General features: G+C 40.8%; 1 protein-coding gene across 2 annotated transcripts in view; it reads right to left on the bottom strand.

Moving 5' to 3' along the window:
• The window catches only part of ARL15 (ARF like GTPase 15), a 399,856-nt gene that overhangs the window by 246,461 nt on the left and 133,834 nt on the right, over positions 1–19,561 (bottom strand). For both annotated transcript variants that reach the window (XM_080804763.1, XM_080804764.1), the window contains exon 2: positions 14,217–14,361. In XM_080804763.1, coding sequence (XP_080660889.1) covers positions 14,217–14,361 — 145 coding nt within the window. The remainder of the gene's footprint in view (positions 1–14,216; positions 14,362–19,561) is intronic.

The following is a 19,561-nucleotide window of genomic DNA, read 5'->3' as shown; positions in this document are numbered from 1 at the left end:
GTGTGAAGAGTCGATATTTGTGGTCTACAATGTGAATGTTCACTGGGCCCTCTATGGATCTTCCCAAACACTGCCCTCCCGTGTGGGCTGTATGCAGACTGACACAGTCACCACAGCATTACAGTTAATGGTGTGTGCAGGCACTGAATCTTAGTAAGACAGCAGAAGGAATGAGGAGGCAGCCCCGTGTGGCTGAAGCACTGGCACGTACGTGGGCCTGCAGAAAAGCCTCTCCAGGTGTCTGGCCTCTGGGAAATTAAGGAAAGTCAGTGCCAATCATAATATTCTGCTGGCACCGAAATCTGCCTGCAGGAGACGTGGATGTCTAGAATGTATCTACCTACCTCACAGGGGTGTCATATGACTTAAAAGGCAATGATTGTGAAATTCTGAAAACGAAAAGCTCTATGCAAATGTTCAGTAGTCTATCAGTGGTTACGTTCAGGATAACTTAAGTATGGATTTTCCAGAGAGATGAGACAGGCCCCAACTTTGGAAAAGACACAGTTATGGAGCACACCAGCAATATTTAATTTGCTGTGATTCTTAAAAGCTGACAATATGCAGGTGCCCAAGGAAAGGAACAGCCTTTCAGAAATTGCTGCACCCATATGCAAAACACAACTTTCGAAATTTATAATCCAACAGGCAGATTATATCATTGTTACCCTCTTTAATCCTCACAGATATAATAAATTGACTGCAAAAATGTCCTCAAATGTTCATGCTAAGCAAAGTAACCTAGCAATGTTATTTATGGGCATATAAATGTTTCTGCAGAATACGCATGTTTTCTCTCCAAATAGAACATGTGTGGCTAGATTTATACTGCAAACGTATACACAGTCTTCCATTTTGCTGTCTTCATATTTTTACAGTATAGCTGCGGTAATGAATGTTCAGAGGACCAAGCCTACACAATCAGTCCGGAAAATAAGAAAAGATGTACTACACATGGAAGAGAAACGATTTAAAAAAAATTTTTTTTAGTCATTCTAAATGTTTGCAAGGATTAAGAAGATTTAAAATTTAAAGCCACACTTTCAGTTCACCAGAAGGGCAACCAAGAAGGGTGACTATCAGATCAACTCTATTTATTCTTTTACATTGGGTTGGATGAAGTCAAAGGGTGGGGGGAATATTAATATTTAGTAGGGATATAAAGGTCAAACCATCAAAATGCTTTGAGGAATAAAAACCACCAGGGGAGCATGAGCTCCAAAGCAAGAAAACCTGGGTTCCAATTCTGGCTCTACCATTATCAACTGAACAAGTTACTTAACCCCTCTATGCCTCAGTTTCCTCATCTGTAAATGAGAACAGATGGTACCCATCTGTTTTAGTAAATAAAACTACGATTTCAAAATATGAACAGTCACCAATTGACTACTAGAGGCTTTAAATTTCTCCCAGTCAAGATCACATGTGGTCTCAAGGTCTGCTGCATCACAAAAGCAGTGGTAAAAATTAAACCTACAGAACTGAAAACATTTGAGGACTATTATAAACTACACATCTGGCGCCTTCCACAGCATTTCCTTTCCCTCTTTCCTAATTCCAGTCAACAAAGCCTGTTGATTCCATCTACAAAACAGTTCTCAAATAGGTCCACTTCTCTCCATAACCTTGACCAAGCTGCCACCACCATCTGGACACCTTTAAGAGCCTCCTAACTCAACGCTTTGCATCTACTGTTGGCCTGCTCAGTCACCTCGACACATCAGCAGAAGTGATCATCTTGAAATTCACATCACTCCCCCCGGCTAAAACCTTCGGGTAGCTTCTCACTACTCAGGCTATAGTTCAAAACACCTGCTGAGGCTCGACCTGGTCTGGTTCTTCTTTCCTTTTCCAGGTTTATTTTGTATCATTTCCTCTCATTTTCATCTTTGGTTCCTAAAACAAGCTACGTCCTTTCCAGCTCAGGGCCCCTGCACGTTCTGCTCCGTTAGTACCCTTTGCCCCTCTGGCAAACTCTTCATCCTTCAGCTGTGGTTTTAACTTCACCTCATCAGGCAAGCCTTCCACAGTGTTCTTGAAATAGGCTGATTTGGCAGGATCCATGTTCTTTCAGTATGCAGTAACTTCTATGTAATTTTCACGGATGATTGATTACCTATCAGTTTCTTTGTTTTAGGCCTGATCCCCAGTTAGAGACACATTAACATGATCTCAGTATTTCTTTAAAGATCTTTGCTAAGGGTTTTCATTTATTTCCTGATTTAACTCTCAGAACAGTCCTAACACCAGTACTACTATCGAGGAGGAAAGTAAGCCAGAAGGCCTTGGTGCCCTGCCAAGACTACTAAGTACTATCTTCAAAACTTCACCCCAGGCCTTGTCACCAAAGCTCTACACCTCCTCTGGATACCAACAACCTGACTGACTCACAGGTCTCTGTCCAATTTTGAACTAAATATTGGTGAAACTGATGGTCCAAATACAATCCACTATCCTGCCTCTGTATAAATAAAGGAATACGAAGAACCAAAGTTAAGTGTTCTTGGGGCCACACTACAATGCCTTATTAATGGAAAATAATAAAAATAGCTTGAGTTCGAAAGTACTTTTTCATCAGCATTAACAAAACCAGGAACTTAGTAGGGGAGAGAAAAGGTCCAGCTTGGCCATGATACTAGGCTTGAACACTCTTCCTTGTCAGCAAAGCAGGCAACCTCTGATACTCTCCACAGGTAGTCACTGTGCTGATGTCCTTGAAGTCCTAGCCACAGCTCTCAGACTCACCAGCCACATTTTTCCTTGACCTTGAATCCCTTCCATCTGCAAAACGAGTGGACTAGATAAGCTCCTTGAGGTTTCCTCTAGCATTAGGATTCCATTGTTTATATTAAACAAGAAAGAGGAAATAACAGTAACAACGGAGTCAATCATCAATGGCCTCTAGTATTTGGCTGAAAGCCTTGTGGGCAGGTCTCCCCAGACCCCACTCAAACAAGTTGATGGCTGAAGCCTAAGTTACGCAGTCATTTTTTCCTGGCCTCTCTAAGCTACATTAGTAAGACTGAAACCTCCCCTAAGATTTAACCCCACAAATTTTAATAAATATATGACTTAGTAACCCTTTGGGGAAATAATTGTTTGCATAGACTTTCAGTTTTTGTCTTTTAGTCCTTAAATTCAGCAAAACCTGTGATATGAAGGAGATGGATGGGATATTTTTTATGCAGGGAAAGCATTCCTGGAATTGTAACAAAATTAGTTTGGGGAGTGAGGCTGGTCTATTTTTACTCATTGTGTGGAACACATGAGTATCTTATTTGGATCTACAGCCCAACTACCCCCCCACAACCCGCCAACACACAGGTCTGCACACTTGCACATGGACACTTAGTGTGTACTTCTGAAATCCTTGGATCACTTTAACAACTGCTAAAGGCAAAGGCATTCCACAGATCTGGTGGCCTTGACCTAGACCAGGGCATGATTTATGCCATGGTAATTTTGTGACATTTGGACAATTCTTCTAGTGTAGTGAGATTCTTCTAAATGTGACTTCGGTATCCTAAAAACAAATTTAATCCACTGGCATTTATTAAACAATCCTTTAGCAGATAACAAAATTGGGTTTTCTAACTTGTTTCTCTTGTTGACTTAACACATATGAAGCAAATACTTAAGTTTCTAAAAATACCTCATTCAATTTTTCATGGACATTTTCCACATTTCTTTCAAATTTTCATGATCTTTTTCTATTTTAACTACCACTCGACTGTTTTCCAAGTGTAGTAGTAAGTATCAGTAGAAGAGATCTTCAACCTTTTTCAATTCCAGGTGCTAAGCTTTCTCCAGGTTACACCGCTATATTATCTCAAGCCTTTAAACTCCATTCCTCCAGTTCGGTGTCTCTGTGTAATCAACAGGTTAACAACCCTTTTATCAACAAATTCCTCATGCATCTTCAGTCAAGGAATTCACTCAGGACAGAGATCACTTCTGTTTCTCAACCAAGGTGCAAGCTTTCCAATCACTCCCAGGAGGGTTTCTTGGCCCCTTAAGTTTTGACAACTTAAGTATCTTCTAAAAATTATGTCAAAGGTAAAAGATTGCTGAAGTTAACCATCCAATAAAGTTTGGACTCCCTTTGCTTCTGAAAAAAGAGAAGACACTCCTGTCTTGCTAAAATTGGATGGACATACTCTTTCTTGTTATGCTTTTATTTTAAGAAACAAATTCTCAAAGGTAGATTCTCTTTTCAGCCATTCCTAACTCTTCCAACAAATATTTTACTTTTAATTGGCTTGCTATCAAAGCATTATAAAGAAATAATTTAAAATAACAAAATTTCACATATAATTCAGCCATATCAGAGCAGAGCTATTTTTACATGTTCTTTTCTTGCTTTTCATTCAAAGGCACAGTTCAATTTTAAAACAAACATAAATTTTTTTCGACAGAAGACTTCTTCTCTAATCTATAATCTTTCCAGTGGAGGTACTATAATTTAATTAATAAACTCCCTTGCTATAGGAAGTTTAGAGTTTTAGTTACACAAGTGTTATAAAGAATCACTTTGTGAGTATGGTTTCTTTGATATTACATACGTAAATTCTCAGTGGCATAATTGCTAGGTGGAAAGATGTTAATCTTTGATTTATATGAATTTATATGAATAACTGCTTCTCAAGAAAAAGGACAATACCAATCACAATCCCACCACTAATGCATACTACCACAATCTTACCAAGCACTGGGTCTCATCAGAAAGCAAAACCAATACTGGTAAATTTGAGTATAAAATTAACATGTTTCTGGTTTATTCTCTAGTCAAGTTGAATTTCTGGCCAAGTGGAATCTTTCCCACCTACTTCTTTGCCATTAATTCTTTTTATGAAATTATCTTTTAATTCATTTATCAATTGCATTCTAGGTACTATTTGTAAATACAATTTAATTATCCAAGTGGGCCAGCTATAAACTCTAATACTTGTTACAAATATTTCTCAACAGCATTGTTTCCCTTTTTTTTTTTTTCCTTATAAACATCGTCTTGTTTATAAACATTTAGAATTGCTGGAAAACAGAGTTAGTGCCCTTGGTCTCTTCCTTCGTGCGTCATTCCCCTCAGTCTCCTGCAGCTGTTCTTCCGTCTTCCACATTAAATGTTCACATGCAGCGGTGGCTTTCTCACTTCCTTTCTTCCTCCAGTTATCTTCTCTTACTGTTAGGCTCTTGTCATTTATTTTAGGACCTTCCTTCCACCTCCTCTGTTCTTCAATTACACACACACACACACACACACACACACACACACACACACCCTCTGATCTAAACAAACAAACAAAGACCAGGAAATAGGTCTGAACACACCAGTCATGCTTATCTGGAATTCCAGTGGGGACTGGTTTTTTGGGTCCACTGAACTTAAAATCAGCCTGTTTGGCTCTTCTCTGCTGCCTTTCTTCCCCCCCTTCCTCTGTCATCACTAATTATTTTCTCCATCCTCTTACCCACCTTCATTAGCTACAGTGAATACACAAGACTCAACCAGAAAGCATCTACCCCTTCCCTCCTATACCCCTCCTCAGGCCTCTCTTTCCCAAGCCAGCCCTTCCTTTATCATGATGGAGCCCTTTCACTGAGTCATATGGAACCTCAGCTTTGTTAAGAAAGTCTTCTCTAGGCGCCAACATTTTCTTGTACTTTTCCGTCCTCCTTAAGCTAGCCAACAGAACTTTTCCTTCCCCTAATAGCGCCAACCAGGACAAGCATGTGTTCCTTATAATGCTTTTGGACCATGTTACCATAGCCTTAATAATTTCCCACGTGAGGTTGTGGCATCTGCTTACACATGGACCTCTGCATTTCCATTTATCAACTTTCAGAGAGTCCGGTAATCAAGCTGAATGAATTCAATACTTGGCTGACGTTTGTCCATCACACTCTTCCTGCTTCTATTCTTACAAATATTCTCCACATTAATGATCAAGGTATCCTCCAAATTTTCAGATCTCCAAGATTACCAGCTCTAATTCACATCTGCAGTCTCTAATTCACAGATATAAAGTTGTAGATTCCATCGAATTTTCTACATAGATGACTGTGTCATTTGCAAATAAAGATAGCTTTATTTATTCCTTTCCAATCTGAAAGCCTTTTCTTTTTCTCGCCTAATGCCTGTTGGAGTATCTGCTACAATGTTGAGTCAAAGTGTTGAGAAGCGTCTTCTTATTTTGATCTGAGCGGGAAAGAATTCTTTCACATTAAGAATGCTATAGGGGTTTTCACAGATGCCCTTTAACAGTTGTAAAAATTCCCTTTTGTTGGTATTCTGTAGTTTTATCAGAAATTGAGGGGTTTTGTTTGTATTGGAATTTTTTAAATTTGATATTATGAATTAAACTTTGTGGTTTTTTTAAGTGTGAAATCAACCCTGCATTCCTAAGATAAATGCCACTTTGTAATATACTAGATCTGCTAAATTTATACTTTTTGCGTCTGTATTCACGAGAGGTAGTGCTATGTAGTTTTTTTGTAATGTCTCTGTATGGTTCTGGCATTAAAACTTACTGGTCTTACAAGTTTTCCCGCCTCTTCAATTTTCTGGGAGGTATTATGCAGCATTGGCATTATTTTTTCATTAAAATTTGATAGAATTTACCAGTGCAGCTGACTAGATTTCAAGTTTTCTTTTTTAACCATGACTTCATTTCCATTAAACACAGATCTGAATTTTCTATATCTTCTTAAATGAGCTCTGATGGTTTGTCTTTCAAGGAAATTTTTCCATTTAAATTGCCAAATTTATTGGCATAACACGGTTTATAATATTCTATTACCCTTTTAATTTTTTTTTAAAGATTTTATTTATTTGACAGAAAGAGATCACGAGTAGGCAGAGAGGGAGGCAGGCAGGAGAGAGAGAGAGAGAGAGAGAGAGAAGCAGGTTCCCCGCTGAGCAGAGAGCCCGATGAGGGGCTCGATCCCAGGACCCTGAGATCATGACCTGAGCCGAAGGCAGAGGCTTTCACCCACTGAGCCACTCAGGTGCCCCATACCTTTTTAATTTTTATAAAATCTCTATTTATGTAACTCTCTTCGTTCCTGTTATCAGTGTCTCAATATTTTTTCCTGATCTATTTGAGCAGAATTGAAAATTCATTCATATTCTCAAAGAACCAGGGTTTGGTTTCAATTATTTTCTCTGTTCTTCTTTTTCATTGAGTTCCACTTTACTGTGGTCTTTAGTATTTCTTTTCTTCTGCTTTACTTTGTTTTTAATACATTCTTAATACTGAGGTCACTGATTTGAGGCTCTTCTTTTCTAACACAGGTGTTTAGTGCTGTAAGTTTCCTCTAAAGTCCTGCTTCAGAGGCATCCCACAAATTCTGCTGTGTTGTATGTTCACTCACTGAAAAATGCTTTATAATTTCCCTTTGGGTTCTTCTTTGATCCATGGGTTATTTAGAAGTGACTCGGTACCCAAGTATTTGGGGATTTCCTGAGAAATCCCTCTGTTATATTGATTTCTAATTCAATTCCACTGTGATTTGAGAACATGTTTAGTATGACTTGAATCTCTTTAAATTTATTGAGACTTGTTGTATATCCTCGAATACGGTCTCATTTTCCACTTGCACTTGAGAAGAATGCCTTCCACTGTCAGAGTGTTTTATAAATGTTAATCAAGTCAAGTTGGCTGATAACACTTTTCAAGTCTACTCTATCTTGGCTAATTTTCTTCTTACATGTTGTCAGCAATTGAGAGTATTAAAATCTGACATGTGGGTTTGTCTATTTCCCTTTAAAGTTCCATCAGTTTTTACTTTGTGTATTTAAAGCTGTTAACAGTTATGTAAATGTTTATTGTACTTCTATGTTCTTTTGATCAAACGATCTCATTATAAAATGAACTTCTTTATTCCCAACGTTATCATTTGCTCTAATATCTACCTCTTCTGAGAACACAGCCACGCCAACTTTCCTTTGTAGCACGGTACTTCTTTTCCCAACCTATTTGTGTCTTTCTAGATTTGTTTTAAGTCAGCATAGAGTTGGATCCTATTTGTTATTTAGTTTTGTTTATTTAATCTATTATCAATCTCAGTCCCTTGATTGAGTCTAGACCATTTACATTTAATTTGCTTTTTGATGGTTAGGTTTGAGTGCATCACCCTAAGACTTGTTTTCTATGTAGTCCATCTATTCTTGTTCTTTTTCTTTCTGCCTTTTTTGGATAATTTTTGGTAATTCCATCTTATCTCATTTGTTGCCTTACTGGCTATCACTCTGTTATTTTAGTAGTTGCTTTAGGGTTATAGCACATCTCTTATCACAGTCTATTGTATCTTCAAGTGTTATTATAACCACTCCACATATAAGAACCCTACAATAGTATACTTCTTTATCCAATATGTCTTTTGTGCCATTATTTCTCCTGCATTTTACTTTATGTATGGTATAAACCCCATATTTTTTACAACAATTATAAAGAGATTTAAGTAAGAACTAAATCTTATATAATTACCCCTCTAGTCACCATTTCTGTACTTTCCATTTCTTTGTGTAAATCCAGATTCCCATCTGGAATCAATTTTCTTCTGCCTGAAGGACTTCTTTTAACACTTCTTTTAATGCTGGAAAAAGTACAACAAAAGTATAATAAAAAGGTATAATGAAAAGTCTTTAATTATCTTTTTCCAAGATATTTTTGCTGGGTATAGGTTGATAAATTTTTTCTCCTTAGTATTTTAATGATGCTCCTCCACGGTCTTGTTTGCACTGTTTCCAGAGAGAAACACTGGAATCTGATGTCACTCTTACTATGGTTCCTTTGTAACATTCATTATCTGCTTTCTAAGATTTTCTTTGTTTTATCCAAAGTTCTCTAGAGAAACAGACCAACTCTTACTATGGTTCCTTTGTAACATTCATTATCTGCTTTCTAAGATTTTCTTTGTTTTATCCAAAGTTCTCTAGAGAAACAGACCAATATATATATATATATATATATATATAATGTCTCTTATATTATATATATATATATATAATGTCTCTTAATATATATATATATATATTTTAAGGAGTTGACTCAGTTATGGAGGCTGGCAAAGTCTAAAATCTATAGGGTAGGCCTGGCAGGCTGGAGAAACAGGAAACAGTTGATGCTTCAGGTCAAGTCCAAAGGCCACCCTGACACAGATTTCCCCCTTGCTGGCAGGTGGAGTGGTGGTCATCTTTCATTCTATTCAGGTCTTCAACTGATTGGAGGGGACCCACCCACATTATAGAGGGCTGTCTGCTTCACTCAAAGTCCACTGATTTAAATATTCTCATCCCAAAACACAAACACCCAGGATAATATTTGACCACATACCTGAGCACCTTGGCCCAGCCAGGTTGACAATATAAAATTAATCATCACACTTTATCACTGGTTTTGAGAAACTTTACTATATAACTTTTTTATATGTCTTTGTTGTAGTTTGTTCTTATCTCATTCTTGAAGTTTAATGAGCTTCTTGGATTTGTTGATAAGTTTTAAGTTTAAATACATTTTAGACCTTATTTCTTCGAATATTTTTTTCCTGTCCCTTTCTCCATCCTTTACCTTCACGGACTCCAATGACCCATCTTTGGGGACTTAAAATTGTCCCACAGTTCATGATGCTCTTTGCACTTTCCACTTTCTTCTCCCTCCCTCAACACTTTGGATAGTCTCTAATACTAATGGCCTTCAAGGTTATTACTCTTCACTTCTGCAAGGTGTAATCTGCCCTGAATCTTATCTGGTGCATATTTCCACCTCAGAATTGTAGTATTCAGCACAGAAATTTTATACGGGTCTTTTAAAAATTTTCCATGTCTCTACTTAACTGTATGAACAGAAAGGATTCAGTTATAGTAACAGTTCTAAGTCTTTCTTTGCAAATTCCTTTGAGTCCCTTCTGAGTCAGATTCAACTGATTCTTCTTTTCATTATAAATCATGTTTTCCTGCCTTTTTCATGGCTGGTAATATTTTAATGTCCAACATTTGAATTCTGCCCTAAGTGCTGGGTAATTTTGTTTTCTGTAAATCTCCTATAGCTATGTTCTAGGATGCATTAAAGTTAGTAGGAAACTGTTTGAGCTTTTTGTTTTGTTCATACGATCTCCTAGGTGAGTCTAGAGCACTGCTCAGCTTTGGGCTGATTACTAAGGCAAGACCCTCCTGAGGGCTCTGCCCAGTACCTTGTGAAGTATGACTTGTCTAACCTGGCTAGTGGGAACAGCCACAACTTTTAGCCTTGTGTGAACATGGCTAACCACGGGGTACCCTGGATACTCAAGGGAGACCCTCTGTAGATCTCCAGGGTTCTCTCTCTGTACAAGTCTTTCCTCTCCATTACTGTGTCCCATGAACCCTAGCTGCCCTGGTCTCCTCAACTCTTGCTCCATCTCAATGTAGGGAGTCCACTGAACCCCACCTCAGTTCCCCCTGGAAGTGTGCCATGGCCAAGAAACTCAAGGCAGTAAGCTGGGGCAAATCCAGGGCTCAGCTCATTTATTTCTCATCTTTCAGGGATGACCAAGCTTTGTTGTTTCGTATTCGTGTTCTTGAAATCGGGGTCCTATTTTGTCTGCCCCCCCAACCCCCTCCCCAACTAGCATGCCCCCATAGCACCTATCCTTGTAAAAACAGATTTCCAGGACACTGTTTCCTCTACTGCTGTCTGACTTCTTGAAAGAGTAGTCTATGTGCAGTCTTAGCTAAAGGGCCAAAGAGTGAAAAGGACAGTTTATATACTGTCATTTCCTCTGCTTGTGCACTACTCCCTCATCACTCAGGCTGGTTTTGACTCTAATACACTGCGCTGAAATCGTTCACTAATGACCGTAATGTCACCACACCCTATAGCCCTTTCTCAGACTTAAGACTGATGATTATTTAACTCTGGTTCTTTTGGCCTCTTATTCGTATTTGACTGTATGATACCATAGAGAACAGCCTGGCTTAGATTCCCTGCCTAATGCAGATGCTAGAATGTAAGCTCCAATGTCTGTCTGTTAATGCATGCTCAGTGCCTAATCAGTGGCAGTCATGTAATAGATATTCAACTAACACAGGAAGAAGGAATGAAACACAGTTGTGGCTTACTTAGCACCCTTCTTCCTTCTACCACCCATCATCCCTCAACCATCTCCAAACCCACAATTCAGTTGTCTCTCAAATCCAGATCCAAACTTTCTCTAGTTAGCTTGTCTGTTGGCATTTGAATCACTGTTGAAAGTACTGCCAATACCTCAAAATTAGCATGTCCAAAGCCAAATTCATCATTTATCTTCAAATTGCCTGTCATGTTCTCCCTACTTTTTATAATTCACTCAATCACTAGGCTAGAAACTTAAGGCCCACTTGACTCTTACCTCTTCCCTTCCTCTATATGATGCAATGCGACTGTCACTGTTACGGAATCTATCGTACCTGCCCCTAACCTTCCATCCCCACAATTACAGTCACTACTGGATCTGCTCTCCATGCTGCAGGCCTCTCTCAGAAGCTCCTTCAGTGTCAGGTCACAACACACCCTAACCTCTGTATCCCTGGCCTCAACCCCATAAGATCTCTGTTCTCTGAATGCTTCCTAGTCCCTCCTCTCCTCACTCCATTCCCCTCTGCTCAGGTACTCGTCATCACGAGGCCCTTCCCAAATGTAACATCCTCTATGCCTTCTTCGACTCCTCACATCAGAAATGGCCCTTTTTAGCTTTCTCATGTTTATCATCAAGTACAGCACATATCATGCTATCCTAGCATCTGTCATATATTAATATTAAACATGCAACAAGTATCAACTGTTTGTCACTAGAAAACTTATCTTTCGGGGAGCCCAGGTGGCTCAGTGGGTTAAGCCTCTGCCTTCAGCTCAGGTCATGATCTCAGGTCCTGGGATCGAGTTCCGCATCAGGCTCTCTGCTCAGCAGGGAGCCCACTTCCCCCTCTTTCTCTCCCTGCCTCTCTGCCTACTTGTGATCTTTCTCTCTCTCTCTCTTTCTCTGTCAAATAATAAATAAAATCTTAAAAAAAAAAAAAAGAAGAGAAAAGAAAACTTATCTTTCTTTTTTTTTTAAGGAGTCTTTTTTTTTTTTTTAAGATTTTATTTATTTATTTGACAGACAGAAATCACAAGTAGGCAGAGAGGCAGGCAGAGAGAGAGAGGAAGGGAAGCAGGTTCCCCGCTGAGCAGAGAGCCCCACGCGGGGCTCCATCCCAGGACCCTGAGATCATGACCTGAGCTGAAGGCAGAGGCTTTAACCCACTGAGTCACCCAGGCGCCCTGAAAACTTATCTTTCTAACCTGACTGTAAACTTCTTGCGGTCAGAGACCTTCAAAAAGGCCTCCAGAAAGTCACTGTGCCTGGTTCAGGATAATGTCAACTCACAGACGCTTGATATCCAAAATGTCAGGCAACTTAACTTCTAACACAACAGAAAAATCAACTAGCACACAATGATACTATTAGTTCCAGTAAAGGAACACATTAAAAATTTAATAAAGATCTGAAACTTACAATTTACAAATAATTACAGTATTATTTACAAATAATTATTTTTATATTACAATTCAAAACTGCCTTTTCTAGCAATAGTGTTTCTGATTTATACCTCTAGTAAGTGAAAAAGAGTACATTTTTTATTACTTTCACACATTGTAAGGAAAGGTATTTTATTTGAAAAGAATTACTAAGTTAGTAAGGCTTGTATCATTTCATAACCCGTTTCTCCAAAGAAATCCACAACTTAACCAGCAATCAGCAAATACTATTCTCATCACAAATCCTAAGTCTTAGGTACCACTAAACTTCACTTGGACTTGAACTGGTCCCGTACCTCTATCACAAGCTGTGTAACAATAGCCACGTCACCATACCTTTGAGCCTCAGATGACTTAAAGACAGAATCTGGGGTGAGGGGGTGGGGAGGGGAGATCTTACTTGCCATGTAAGGGCATTATAAGGCTCACAGAAGTATGACACTTTATGCAAAAACAGAATTCAAGTTACTATTGCCTCTTATGCACTCAAAAAAATCTGGAGCTATGCCCAAACTCTATGCTACTAGGTCCGTGCTATTTCTGCGCCCTTAGAAGCTTACATCCCAGGTTGAGGGACAGAAATGTAGACAGCAGTGTAGTAGGCATTCAATGACAGAAATATGGACGATGTAGAGTGGGAGAGAAGGGAGTGCTCAGTTCTGTCTTAGGGAAAAGGAAACTAGAAATGGCTTCACATGAAAAGTCCGTTTTGAGCTCTGCTCACCCTCTGTTGTTTCACCAATTATCATGAACACCTTATTCTTTTCTTCATCCTTCAATGACGCTATGTCTCTATTGTTTTCCAAGTCCACAGTTTCTCATCTACAATTCTAAAATCTGAAGAGCTCTAAAAACCCAACTTACTTGATGGCAAATCCTGATCCTAACTGCGGTAAGGCTCTTCTTGGTCATCAGTACTTTTTCTACTTGATAGGAAATCCTAGTTAATGATTCCATCACCCACCTATCACCTAAAGCAGGACTGGAGCCATCTCCGGCTTCGTTCATGCTCACCTTCCAAACCCAATGAGCCACTAAGTGCGCTCTCACTCCCTCTTCCTTGTGGTGACGGCCTCTCTTGCTCACTGTGGGATGTCTGGCGGTGTCCCTGGCATCCGCCAAACAGAAGCCAGTATCCGCCTCCCCTAGTTGTGACAACACGAAGTCTCTCCTGATTGAGAACCACTGCCTAGACTGACTTCTCGGCCACATCTGGAAACAACATAACCTGGTCAATGGTTCCTGCACTGACTCTCCTCCAGACGGGAGCGCTGAGGAAAGAAGATTCAGCCCATCAGCTGAACTGTTGAGGGAGTGTACGACCAACACAAGTAGGCCAGAGTGGCTCCTCTAGGGAGACTAGTGCTCAGAGAGCCTGAGACGAAGCTATTTTGTTACAGTACTAGAACTCCAGGTTTCACCATTAGTTTGTACTAATATTCTCCTGAGCCTGACTTATCCAGTGGCGCTGAAATATCCAATTAGAGAGATAGAGGGTACAGATATTTAATGCCACTAAACCCTCCGCACTCTATTTTGAGAAAGAGAACACCCAAACATAAATACACTGACTGAAACATTAACCACAAATAGAAGGGAGGGGTTCCGCAAACAGCCTAAGAACCTAGAACATTTTAGGGGTAAGAAAGAGAAAGCGGTAGAACCCTGCACAGTACCCACCTGTGGTCGACACGACGTTCTCGGGACTTTCACTGCAGAGCTTTGACAACAGACTGGTCTTGCCAGAGCCCGTGAGGCCTATGCAAACCAGGTCATATTCGGGTCGTGCGGGCGGTGGTCCCTTGCAGCAGAGTGCTCTAAAACACTGCCAAGAGAGGGGGGAAATGGGGCTCTTTTAAATAAGACTGGACACAAAACTTAGTAACATTTATAATGACTAAGTATGAAGAAGTAATTAAATAACCTATTCATTATAAGTTGGAAAGGTAACTTCAGGATGGAGAAACCCAGAAGACACCACCTAATCAAGTGATCAAAGTTACCATTCCCAGGAACAAGACCTATGTGGACCTCACGGCTCCCCTCCTGCTGCCAACAGGGACCCTGCGAGGGGCACGGCATCCTTGCTCAGCTTTCCCACCAAAAATGCACAGCCGGAATCTAAGCACAAGACACTCTGAGGAGCATTCCACAAGATAGCTGGCCCATTCTCTAAAATCTCAGTGTCTTAAATGTCAAAGAAATGCTGAGGAACTGTTCTAGGTTAGAGAAGACTAGAAACAGGATAACCAAATGCAATGCCTTCTGAATTGGACCAGAGCAACAGGCGGAGGAAAATGGCTGAAGTGACATTTGGACAACAGGTGCGGGCTGACTGGAGACACATAATAGACAACACTGTTGCCTGCGGTCACGTTTCCTGAATTTAATCACTGTACTGTGCTTTGTAAAAGGAAAATCCTTGTTCTGAGAAAACACACACTAATCAAGTATTTAGAGATGAAGGGTCTTGATGTCCATGACTAATAGGTTAAGAAAATTTTTCTTTTCTTTTTTTTTTTTTTTAAGAAAATTTCTAAATCTGTGTCTATCCTCAGCTCTATATGGTGAGGAGTGTATAAGGCCAACACGATACAATGTTAATGACCAGTGAAATGGAGAGTCCCAGCAAAATTCTTTGTATTCGCCTTTCAACTCTGGTATTTGAAAATAAAAAGCCTTCACACATCATTCAATGGAGTCCCTGTATATACCACTGCCATCTTGAACCATGCCAAATTCTCTTTCAGGTCAACTGACCTCAGGGTGCTATGAACCGTTGTGCAGTCTGGGCATGGCAAGAACCTATTTGCTCTCCAAGAGTTATTAAAGGGAGGGAGATTTAGGAGACCAGAAATTAGGTAGTTAAGGATCTTTCTGCCTACTTTACATTCATTTATTAGGGGCCAATTCTGTGCCGACTTACAGAGCCTGAAATATCTAGGTCCTCAATCGTTCAGGAGAGAAACAGAGGGAGAGGGAGGGAGACCTATGGACTGCTAGATCATCTGGAGATCCTGAGAGAAGAGACCTATAAAAAGTCTGTGCTAATTCTCATTCAGATAAAATCTGAGGCCTAACTGGCTCTCTCATAAATCAAGCTTGACTAGTTTTCTCTCCTATTTCTCCCACCCAGTCGGTCAGCAAGTCCATACCTCCTCTGAAACAGCTCTAGAACTTGTCCGCTTCTCTGCAGTCCAAGCCACCATCACCTGGACAACACCAACACTCTCCCGCTGGTCCCAGTATATTCACTACTGCCCTCTCTGTTCTCCATGGCAGCCACCACGAAGGTTTGTAAAAACAAAATCTGATCTTATCTGTTTAACCCCCTTCAGGGACCTCCCACTGTTCTAGGGTCCAAACCCTTATGATCTCCAGGGTCTTCCAAAATCTGCATAATCTGTTCCACCAAACCCCACCCTCCTGCCTTTGCCCAGCCTCTTCTCCCATCCCTTTCTATTCACTCCTCCCTCTACTCTGCCCCCAGCCACGTAGGCGCTCTTACACCACCAGGCCCTCCCAGATGCCATTCCCTTTTCCCCTAGCTCTTGGCTGAGTGAACTTGCCAGCTTTCAGGTCCCAGCTTCAGCGCCCCTTCTCCAGGGGCACCTGATCTGATCCTTGGAGAATGTTAGCAATTTGTGTCAGGCTCTCACAGCACGTTTGTCAAGTCATCATTTGACACTACAGTTTCCTATTTACCACTAAACCATCGCTTTCCATCTCCATCCCAGCGTCCCCAGGGCTTAGCAGAAGACATAGCATAGAACTACCTTCAATGAATAAATGTTGAATGAAGAACCCACGACACTGACATTTCACTGAAGAAAAAAGAAAATGTAAAAACTACTAGGAAGCTTCATCTAGTCTCTCCTGAACCCCTCATATTTCAAGAAAATAGTATCAAAGTAAGAGTAATCCTTGACCCTTTCACTTCCCTTCAATGCCAGAAGTTAGTTCAGTTCTCGAGAGTAATTTCGCCGTACGGGGTCTACTTTCCCGGTATAATAGACCTTTTTTTGTCCTCAGTTCACTTCTCGGCTTTTAAGAGGCTCTGCCTACTTCTGGTAAACAATTCTGTGATCATCTAATCCATATTCTTCACAAATTTATTAAACTCTAATCCTATTTCCGCTCTGTCTTTTCAAGCCTGAGGAGCCCTAATTATTTCAGTCTGCGTGCATACAGCAACCCCTCCTGCTCTCTCATGTTAGTTGCTGTTCTTTGGCGTTAAACTTGAGTTCCATTATGCCTCCTCCTACAAGATTAATGACCACAACTCTGAAGAGCACCCTAGATGCCAACGCATCATATCCTGGATTCCCATGAAGGTTGGTTGATAGTGGGACTTTCTGCAAACTCTATCCCTGAGTCTCCTGGACTGGTGGTGAGTTTTTCGAAGAAGCAGATGTATATATGCACGTGCACGTACACGCACAGATACGTGTGCTCCCCCATAGAGGACCACCGGCTAGCAGCTATTCACTTGGGAGAGTTCTGCCACGTTCAACTACGTCAGGCAACACCACTAATCACACTGTGGTTTCTTTCATTGGGCTACTTTGATCTTCACTGGGGAAAAAGGGAGAGACCCTATTCCTGCTCCCGACTGTCCCTTTCTTGTTCAGCTCCTCTCCCAGAATTCCCTCAGACCATCTCCCGGAGGGAGACTGACACAACGAACCTGGTCCAAACCATCAAATCTTAAAAACAAAACAAAATTGTAGGTGACTGCTGTATTGCCCTGTTTACGTTGTTCACATACCAGTATTACTCAATACACTTTGAAATTCCAAATTTCACCTTCATGCTCTTTTTAAAATCCAGAATGTAAAAGCATTTGTGGCCAAACTCACTAATATCTAGATCACCTGTTAATTTTCTCTAGGTCGCAAAGGCATTTTAGACATGAAAAGCCATTTAGCAGTGATGCTGTAATCCACACGTGTGTTTCATCTCCTCTCTCTAGATTCTCCACAGTGACGTTTAAGACACCTTATGGGACATCTCTCCTCTCCCCCCAGCCTCTTTACTGAATTCCAGGCTCTGTATTTTCAACTGTTCTGGAAGAACCCAAACTTAAATCTGAATAAAACAAAAGCCTTCCCCCCACTCCCCACCCCCCAAAACACAGTCTATGGAAATCAGGTATTTTGGAGCATAAAAGGCATAAAGGTTAGATTGACAATCATTACAAGACAGAATCTTTGAAATAAATCACAGAACCTTTGAATATTTATTTGAAATAAATAAATCCTATGCTTGGCAGGAATTGTGTCAGATTTTGAGCCAACAAAATAAGGCTTTTAAAAATATTCTATTTCAAAACGGGAAAAGAATGTTCATGTTTTTTTGAGTCAGTTCCTAAAAACTGTACAGTCTTCACTTGTTTTTCATTTTAAAACTTAATGAAGCTTTGGATCTCATAGTCAATTTACTTAAAATTACTCATTTTGGCCTCTAGACTATACTGTACCAAAGTTCATTGTGTCTGTCTCCTACAGCAGCTCTCGCATTGTTAAGAGTAAGCCCCTTTCAGTGTTGTACAATGCTAAACACAATGCCGTCGGCAGTCCTGACAGCGAGCGGCAAACTCAGGCTTCATTCCCAGGCCAGACACTAAGGCATTGTGTGACTCTGTTCAGGCTCCATAAACCTATCCATGCTTCAGTTTCCCCATGATTAACCAGTAACGTTTTAACACTATCTGCCACTTCCTTTCTTGAGGAGGATGTTCTGAGGCATCAGTTCAATGCATTTTGCTCCAAGAAAGGCACCATGCAAATAAATAACCGTTCGTGGGGATGCTTATTATCCTAATGTATCCTAGGTGATAGTTTCCTTGGGCGAGGGTCTGGCAGCCCACATGCTGGTGCTTTCCTTCACCAACCCACAGCAGCTTCCACAGGCTCCGTCCCCTTCCACTCCAACCCAGGACATTAAAGACACACAACCCTAGGCCCTCACTTGCAGCATGGACTATAGAACAGGGTGAGTCTGCGTTGTAACTATGGGCTGGCGGCGGGGGCAGTGGGGGGCATTGTACACGCGTGTGCAACCAAGGTCATGGTCTCTTGTCTAGACTGCTTCAGTTCACAGGTCTTTTCACACGGGGTCTGTGATGACTTGTTTCTTTTCAAAAGGACCTAGTGTATCTGGGATGCAGGATATTTCCCCTTAGCGTGTGTCTATAAGCTTCTACTGATGTTGTACACAAGGAAACCACAGTGTGCCAAGGTCTTGAGAGAGGGCAGAGACCAGAATCACCAGAAATCTGTGTCACAGACTTTGGACAAATCATATAATCTTTAGCTGAAAGGTGGACTAACTAAAAAGACAAAAGCCTTAGCAATATTTGCTTAAAGGAGAATGATCGCATGTACCGGGGTAGGGGGGAGCCAAAGATTAAATTGTGAAGGTCAAATGAGAAGTTGCATCTCAGATGGGTGGCCTAGCACTAAGGCAGCAAGATGATCTTTAAATGTCCCCATGTCCCCTGGGGACAGTGGCGGATGTCTTGCTAGGTCTGGGAGAGCACCATACATGACAGGTACACAGAGAATAAGGAAGGGCTCCACAAACTGGCACTATCAAGCACCAAGTAAGCACTTACCCAGACATCTTGTTTCCCTCTCCATCTCCATCTTAATGGCCCCGGCTACCCTCCCACTCACTCACTAGTTCCTCCAGCAGCCTGGGCACTTCAGGCTCAGACCGTGTGCCCACGGAAGGGAAGGCTCTTTCCACTCTTTCTACTTGGCAAATTCCTAGTCAAAGTTCTGTGCCCAGGGCACCTCCTCTGGAAAGTCTTCTCCATTTCCCTTAGAGAATTAATCCCTTCTTTCACTCCCTGGTTTATTATACACACTTCTGGTGCTGCAGTAAATACCAGGCCACATGTGCTTTGTTTTGTTTTTTCCTAACTGTAAGAATTAGTAGATGACAGAATTACATGCATCAACCCAAAGACCTATTCCTCCTGGATTCATAAAGTCTGATTTTACAGTTATCAAGGTTGGGCA

This window comes from Martes martes (assembly GCF_963455335.1).
Source record: "Martes martes genome assembly, chromosome: 5".
NCBI classification, from domain to species: Eukaryota; Metazoa; Chordata; class Mammalia; order Carnivora; family Mustelidae; genus Martes; species Martes martes.
The sequence above is the reverse complement of the archived record's forward strand: the minus strand, read 5'-3'. Positions and strand labels throughout refer to the sequence as shown.